Raw genomic sequence first — 9133 nt, forward strand, 5'->3', positions numbered from 1 at the left:
GGAGTTTCAGTTTTAAAAAGTGTCAAAACATCTCATTTGTATGCAGAAGCTTATGAGCTATTTGAAACGTACTCGCCAAAAGTGTTAATGCTGAAGATGCTCAATGAATTTTCAGAGATTGTCTGCTAAAGACACCTGCGTTCACCGTGGTCCGTGATGCTCGCAAACACCCATGCTCAAATGGAATACCCATGATCCTTCGCTGCTGTGGAGAACCATATATCCTCAGAAGCATTTGTCTACTATATTGAATTGCCCTGCTGTGTTTGCTGGCACAGGCTGTGTGTTCACATAAATCGTTGCCTGTGGTGTAACATGGACCTGATGTCCTGCCGCATGTTTCACTGCTTGAAAAGACTGCAGGATGGACAGGGATGCTTACAGGTGCACTTGTACTGCAGAGTAAATCCCATTGCTTATTATAAGACTTCATACAACAGTTCTTTCTGGTTCTCGAATCTGATTGGCTGAGAGCCATGCAATATTCTCCAAGTATCAGCACTGGTACCGTTTCACTGTTTGTATCACTCCGCTTACGGCAAATGTCATGGCGGTCAAGCAAATCCACCATATTTTTTATAAATACAGTTGTTATGTCACAAAATGTAGTTTAAGAGGAGAATGTAGTTATTTAGACCTCAAATATGTGACTCATATATATATATAAACATAGCACCTATTTTACAATTTGTTTTGGCGCTTTCGCAGATGCAAGCTCCAGGCCATCAGCGGCCGTTCAGCACTCATGTACCCGCAGAGAACAGCTTCATCTTGGCCAGTCATTCAGGAATTTGACGCTGGCTCTTAGATGGTGGTTAAACGAGATATAATTCATTTATCAAACGAGGTATATCAAATGGTCAATCTTTGGTCTTATTAATCTATTACTTGTTCCAGAGCAAAACGATTTGGGTTAAGGGAAAACGTTTGTTTCATAATAGGAGCAGTGGATAGGATCAGTGAAAGTTACATTATTACGCCATTAGATAACGACAAAGACTGTCTTTATGATTGAGTTAGAACAAGGAAGTTGCTTTAGCGCTGTGGGAAATCACATTAACTTTTAAAAGGACAAAGACATTGCTTTCCTCAGCAGACATTCAAACTGATTTTTTATAATGGATATAACATTATGGACATTGACCTGAAGAATGAATGCTATATCAGAAGCAGGTAAATACACTTTTTTATTTGATCTCTCTCTCATAATACCATAATAATTTACAAAACACAATAAGCTTCAATGAAGCAACTCAACGTTACTTCGTTACTAGTTCTAAAGTGATGTTTTATAATTAGTAACGGAGGTTTGGGCTCAACTGTTAAACTGTCAATTTGAGATTTGAATCTATGGTGGAAAGGAAGTAGTTCTGCACAAAAGAGGGTTTTTAAAGACACTCTGTTGTTGTTTCTTATATATATTTACTCATTTGTGCTGTCGAACTGTTGTATAAATGCAATATCACACTCGCATTACCTACGGCTAAATCACAGCCGTGCTGATATACAGCCATATCGCACTGCTACTCGTGTGATGTTGCTCATATCACATTATTTGCACAGCATAAAATACATATTTGGAAACATATCAACTGATTTGTGAGCAACGTACACTGTAGAACTTGCCCTCCACCTTGCGCTTCTTGCATGATGCTCTTCGCAGATCATATTTAAGCCTTTATGTTTCCCTCTTGGACCATCTATGGTTTCCTTTAAACGAGTATTCGTATAGATCTCCACTGAAAATGGCTAGTGGGACAGTTTGTCTGGTAGAGAGATGAATATTTCGACCCTCTGCACTTTAATAATATCTGAAATCTTGGGAGAGGATCTATCCACCTAATAACGGCGAAAGAAGAACAGCTATAAATCTCCTCTGATGGACCCACATTTAGCAATGGACCATGCCATACACTGCTATTCTGCTCCAAATGCATGTTCTGATTCATACTGACACACACACTAGCGCTCAGCACAAAGTACAGTCTCACGCGGCCGAAGATGCCCATGTAGAATACGCAAGTTCTATATTCAAAGAGTGAACAAACACACAAAGGTGTCTATGCATTTTATATTAATAATCTGATGGATGCAAATCTCCACCTCCCAATGCAGAAGCCATATATTTGAAGGACTGAGGGACATTTTATGTTTAGATATAGAGTACTATAATACTATAATCTGCTAGAGGCTGTACTAGGCACAATCATTATTTGTTTAAAGCATTGCCCTATAGGCAATCTCAGTTCAGACCAGCCTTTGATTGCGTTATGCAGTAAACCCTGCAGACCACCAGCTCAACATATCAGTGGGATTCATCCCATCGAAAACAGGCTGAAGCTGAAGACATCCTCAATCAAACAATGCTTTTTGTAAGAAAAAGATACCTCAAACCATGTGGCTTGCTGAGGAGAGGTGTGATATTACTTTTCGAAGTCACAGGTCTTACAATTTTCGCCTGGGAGATGATCAAATGGGTGAAAAAAAAATTCCATAAACTTACACTGATGGAAGGACCCGAACCATATCTAATATCCAGAATATTATAGAGACTTGAGGGTGTGCAATTCTGACTTGAGCCTGTAAGCAAGCAACAAGAACAACCTAGCAAGCAACTAGGGGTGGGAGTCAGTGATATTATATTGAGACCTGGGTCTAGTCTAGTGGAGCAGGGTGGCTGATCGCCAATGTATATACCATTCAATGATAGCAAATACAATGTACACAAACTTGCTTTAATGAAAAGAAATGATTTTACACAGCATTTACCAACACAATGAGAAAACCTAACTATTTTATACGGTGGCAATTTCATATGAATTCATATGATGTGATTGGTACGGAAACATGATTTTCAGAAAAAAAAATAAAAATATGCATGAATGTCCACCACTAAACCTAACCGTATACTATCTATTAGGGGTGTAACGGTACATGTATTCGCCCCAAAGCGTACGGTATGGACGACACAGTTCGTGCATGCAATCAGACGAAGATTACAGTCACGGGCGATACACACTCCACCAATCCAGAAGGGGGCGCACGAGGTAATGCAATGCTGTTTGCTAACCACCATAACAGGAAAAAGAGCAGAAGAACAGCGGAAAATGGAAATGGAATAGTTTAAGTGGATCAAATTGTAAGTTTTATTTTTCATTATTCTATTTATTTTGTACTTTTATAACACAAGATGCTTTTCAGTTTTGTAGCTGATTGTGACAAAATACCTTTTGTTTTTATCAGCTCTGCAAAAAAATATGACCAGAGTTTATTCTGTTTACTGCTTAGTGCTTAATAGGAGGCTATATTGTACCAACAGGGGACTAAATGCTGCTAGTGGAACAAACTGTGATTTGCACTAGTGTGTGTTCAAAATAAAATAAAAGAAACCTACCATTGTGGATTTGTTCCTTTGTCTGGTAACACTTTAGTTTAGGGTCCAATTCTCACTATTAACTAGTTGCTTATTAGCATGCATATTACTAGGATATTGACTGTTTATTAGTACTTATAAATGCCTTATTCTGCATGACCATATTCTACATCTCACAATCCTACCCAATACCTAAACTTAGCTACCTTAACTAACTATTAATAAGTAGTAATTAGGGTTTTTTCCATTTACCATTTTTCCTATTGTACCGAAATCATAACAAACCGTAACACCAAAACCAAGGCACGTACCAAACTGTGACTTCTGTGTACCATTACACACCCCTACTATTTATGTTGTAATTTTCTTGTGAATTTTGAGTATATGCTAAAACACCCTTATGGCAATTTGAACAATTTTATATTTTGACGAATTGGTGTTTAATTCATTTTAATTCGTATGATCTCATTTGTAAGATCATTCATACAAATGAGATCATACGAATTAATATGAATTAACCACCAATTTGCCAAAATGCAAAATAGTTTGAATTGCCATAACAGTTTTGGCATATACTCAAAATTAGTAAATTTCAATAAATACTATCAATGATGAATCCATCAATAGGATTTAGAACTGACATAAGGCAAGATATACACTTCTGTTAATTGCGACATGGATATGTTCATCAGTCGATGTCGATAATCTCAAAATGGACAAATATTGGCAGATTAGTCAATGGTAAATCTCACTATCTGGGCCACAATAGAATAATAATATTGTAGTTCGCTAGATTTAATTTACGGCTATCCAAAACTCTGGTATACAGCGTATAGATTCTAGCTGAGAGTGCATTCTTGTATACTCACAGATTTGATACTCTCTTCCTGTGAAACATGAAAAAATGTATTATTAAAAAATATATATAAAAAAATTATTTATGCTGTATCAATACAGTATCATCATGAGGTAAAATCTTGTGGCAAAAAAAAACAAAAAAACAAAACTATATTAAATTTGATGGGAATTCTAATATCCAGACATTTTTGCACAGCCAAGGCTCCTATTCTCAAAACTACTTGACTCAGATGTTCACACTGGCAAGACTGAATCATCAGCAAGCGACACCCTCCCTCGGACTTCCTCAGTCCACATCTGATGATCTTCCCACAAGGTGTCTCACCTCCCAAAAAAAAAGTGAAAGTGAGCACACCATGCTTCTCTAAGCTTCTAAACAACTGAAACACCTCTAGTACACTACATATAGACTATAGATGCTAGTTGCATATTATAAGATCCCTGAGCAACAGTGTGATGACTGACAGTGAGTTAGGTAGCTTCGGAGAAATAGGTCATAGAGCTAAAAATACCTATCTGTGTCTCTCTCTCTCCTCTTGAAGACAAAGAGAGTCTCTCAGGGAAAAAAAAGTGAGTGAGTGAAATGAAGAGAACAGCCCACCAGTCTCAAAAAAAAAAGATGCCCTTATAGAATTGCGGCTGCTTATGCAAACAAACATTAAAAAGGGCCTGAGTATAAGGATGGGGAGGAAGGATCTAGAACGGGGATGACAGTCTTCGGCTTAAGAGCGACAGTGTGAAGAATTATCTAGAATTCATTTTTCTCAGATCAGTGAGGCAAAGCGGAATAACTATCCAAGAAGTCCGCATTCCGCATCCTGTGAAATGACTGGGAGAGACAGGGCACCATCACTTTAGGAGACAGAGAGAGAGAGATAGTGGAAGATAGAGGAGAAAATATAGACAGTAAGTGAACCTGAGTAATTACTAGAGAGATTTGAGGACCAGTAAAAACTGAACAAAGAGAAATACACAACGAGAACAGTGGGAAACTAATCCAATGATTCAAAGATTCCAAATGAAATGCCATCATTTTGGTGAAGGCATGCCAGTTAGAAGATAATCAGCAATCAAGGCAGGCATAATTTAATCACCATCTCTTAAAAATGAGTGATTTATAAAAAGCCAGTAATGTAAATTAGATTGGCTCCTCAACTGATATCTCCTCATGGCTCCAGAAGTACTGCACTTTAACTGGGTTCTTTGAAGAGGGTTATTGAAGAGCGTAACATCACAGTAATTCAGACGCTGATTGCAGCCCCTCTTTCTGTTCATTCATGTTTCTCATGCAAATATTTCAAGACGCACACCTGAAAACATCCGGCCACATTCAATAACAAAGTTCACCGTTTAGGGAATGTGATCGAACCAAAGAGAACCCAGTAAGATACTGCAGGATTTGTCATGTATGAGTTACTTACACAAGTCACTGAATCAAAACTGCGGATTTACAAAATCCACAGAAGTTTCATTCCTTTACAGAAAAGTATTAGAGAGTGCTACTGAATGATTACAATATTCATGTACTGGTAACACTTTACAATAAGGTCCCATTAGTTAATGCATTAACTAACAATGAGCAATATTTACAGTATTTATTATTAGTCTTTGTTAACGTTAGTTACAAATGATTAGGGTTGTTAGTTGTTCATGTTAACTAAGGCCTAAATGTCAAAGATACCACTTTTGATTTGAATAATGTAAAGGTAAATTAAGATTAATTAATTAAGATTAATACATACTTTAGAAATATGTTTCATTGTTAGTTCATTTTAACTAATGATTTAACTAGTGTTACCAATAGGGTTATGATACACTAAGGTAGCCTAATTATGTGTCCAAAAATACGTTTTTTTGTTTGTTTGTTTGTTTGTTTTTTTGTTAGAGTACTTAACAACTTCACACTTCATAAAAACTATTATAAGGTAAGTTACTGTATAGGTACGGTATGGGCAGGAAATTGACGTATAATGGCCGTCTAGCACTGGTTACGCTAATGGCGTCCACTGTGCATTCAGAAAGGTCATGTGAGGCACGTGCTGAACTGAACGTAGGACAGGTGTGTATTCTGACTCCAGATTTTTACGAAAAAACATACATAGTAACGAAAGCAGCTATATTAATGTATATTTGCTAGACTTATGTTAAGTCCAACTTAATTTGGCACGTCTGAATAAGTAATTTTATTTGTCTGAATTCAAATTATGCCAAGGCTGTTCGTGTAAACGTGAATAACCGGTGTTGTAGCGCTATACTCGAATGTTATTTCACTTATATTACTCTCATTTGTTATTTGTGACAGATTTTGACTTATAATTTGTCATAAGGTAAAAGTGTCTTACCTCATAAAACCTTGCATCCTGTCTGGCTGAATCCTGCGCGCGCCGCTTTAGTCAGTTAACGGTTTTTGCGCGAGAGAGAAATTTGTCATTCAAAAAAGTCGCTTTCATTCACAAAGTTGAAGTGATATCAATCATAATTTTAATAATTTACTATAGCTGTGCCCTTTGTGCCATTTTTTAAGTTAAAAAAGTAGACAAATAACATTCCACAAGCTTTGTAATGTGGCCTGGTTGTATTTTAGTATTTTTTTAAACGTAATACCAACACGTTACCAACGTGACGTTACCAAACTGCAACCAAAAAAACCCGTTGTTAAGATGTTTTGTGCTCCTTGGGTCAAAGTAGGCAGTCGTGGTAGTTACTAGAGATGCAACCTCGCAGGTTAAGAAAGTGCAATTTCCCCTTTATAAGATATAAGAGCTACAGTCGCATATTCATGCCAAACACAAACACGTCTCCCCATTCGGAAGGTCCCCGTCTCTAGCAGACGAATGTAAAGCAATTTTTGGCACTGAGCCCGTGTGGCGTCTGCGTGCCGCACGCCGAAAAAATGTGTCAGTGTGCACAAAGGAATCTAATGGAAACTTCACGGAATGTGCATTAATTCAACGGCGCATAAAACATATCAAATGTTACACGCCACTAAAATACCATGTATAAACATGCATTCGGCTCAGAAATAACGCTAATAATTCATTTTCACGATGCATGTGATTTGTACAGTCTAATGCATGTGCGATGTAAAACCATTGCAAACATGCTTAGTGTGATAAATTGTAACATTTTCCAGTTCAGGCAGTTTGCATATAGGCGGCCAATGTTATCCTCTAACAGGCAGCATATCATTTTGTTTGACATCATTTTATACAAAAGCAAAAGCAAAAATGTTCAAGTGTCATCGTTTTCTTGAGACTCGGTGACCAGTGAACTCTCCGATTCCAATACCAACAACTGTAAGTTCCTAGTGATCAATACTGACCAGGGACGCCGGGTCAACATTCTCAACATTCCTCCATATCACTGTGCATATGCAGAAATGACACCCGAGACTCTGCACTTTACAACATGCCATATTTGCTCAGATGACAAAATGTCGTCGCATGCATTATGATTTATTGCATTTCAACATGCATTCGTAGTTTAAACCTCGCCGGCATTTTATACTTTTAAAGATGTTTGCATATTTGCGAATTTGAACGATCGCTGTTTGTTGCATGACATGTATTCCATAAAGCATTAAAATATAAATATTTTTACTTACGATTTCAGAGGATTTTGGACCACTGTGGCCATTTTGATATAGAATGATACAATGTAAGACTGCAGATCCCCGGTATTGTACATGTAATATAGCAGCAATTTCAATTTCATTCATTCTCTGGGGCTGCGGCTGGATCAGCCAGCCAATAGGAGCACGGCTGACTGATGGTCAGCGCTGGGAAATGTAGTTTTAATTCCCTGGTGTCTTCAGGAGTCAGCGGCGCGTGAACTACAAATAGAACAATGCACTGCGGTTAACTGTATACTAGTCCCGCCTTGATTTTGTATGGGTAAGCCAAAACATCTACTGTAAATTCAAGGTTGGATTGCTGGACTGTCTGTCAGTATTTTGCTCTCATGTTGGTAGCTTTGTTGATTCGTATAGAGAAATGGGAATATTTTTAGAGAGCGATGGCAGAAAGAAATCGTTCGTTCTTACAATTATAGGCTAGCTTACTATATATAAGAGATAATTACATCAAAATTAGGTAGGCACTGATCAATATCACATAGCTTTATTAAATAATTTATTTAATAAACATATCTATCTCACTAATGAACATTTGAACACACACGTTTGACTTCCATTGTGTACCTTTTTCATCTCCTAAATCTAACCCTCAAACAAACTTTTCTGCATTTTACATTTTCATTAAGACATTATTTTCTATTTTTAATAAAGCATGTTATCCTCCTCCATGTGGACTGTTGGTATACCCTATATATTAACTACACAGATGATAACGTTAATACTTATAGGCTAATTCTCCTATATGTTTTTATTCTACTTATGAAATGCACATTCATCAACCATGTGGATTCAAATACTGTGACAAGAGGCCAGATTGACCTCTAAAGGAAATGGAAGTGACTATAAAGTGCTCTTCAGTCCAGTTAACTGCAATGGCGCCACTTTGAAGGCATTCTGTGACATGTGATATTTATAGATCCCTGCTAACAAATATTTAATGAACCTTAGCAAGCTCTATGGAAAGACTGTGAACAAAAAAATGTCCTGTTGATTCATAAGGGATTTCTGCAGAACACTAAAATTTGTGCATTTTTAAAGGGGGGTTTAAAGTTGAGCTAATCCTTAATTTATTATTGCAATGTAAGAAATTCTAAAACTAAAATTCGGCAGGTATATTCATTGATATTCAGTTTGCACCTACAAAATGTTACCAATTTTACAAAAAAATAAAAATAAAAAATCCTAATTATAGAATAATAAGCTCACGTGAGAGCTTATTTTATGGAGACTTGTTTTTATTGACTACAGTATAAACTTATGTTTTCTGC

The 9133-nt window shown here is 36.9% G+C and overlaps 1 protein-coding gene across 4 annotated transcripts in view; it reads right to left on the bottom strand.

Moving 5' to 3' along the window:
* Positions 1 to 7977, bottom strand: part of dpf1 (double PHD fingers 1) — a 71121-nt gene extending 63144 nt beyond the window's left edge. For 2 of the 4 annotated variants that reach the window (XM_051862405.1, XM_051862408.1), the window contains exon 1: positions 7836 to 7977. In XM_051862405.1, the coding sequence (XP_051718365.1) occupies positions 7836 to 7945 (110 nt within the window). In that variant the 5' untranslated portion in view covers positions 7946 to 7977. Of the gene's footprint in view, positions 1 to 6573; positions 7058 to 7835 lie in introns of those variants that run through there. The other 2 variants (XM_051862406.1, XM_051862407.1) reach the window with 2 other exon arrangements.
* Positions 7978 to 9133: the final 1156 nt, after the last annotated feature.

This window comes from Ctenopharyngodon idella, chromosome 15 (genome assembly GCF_019924925.1).
Source record: "Ctenopharyngodon idella isolate HZGC_01 chromosome 15, HZGC01, whole genome shotgun sequence".
Taxonomy (NCBI): Eukaryota; Metazoa; Chordata; class Actinopteri; order Cypriniformes; family Xenocyprididae; genus Ctenopharyngodon; species Ctenopharyngodon idella.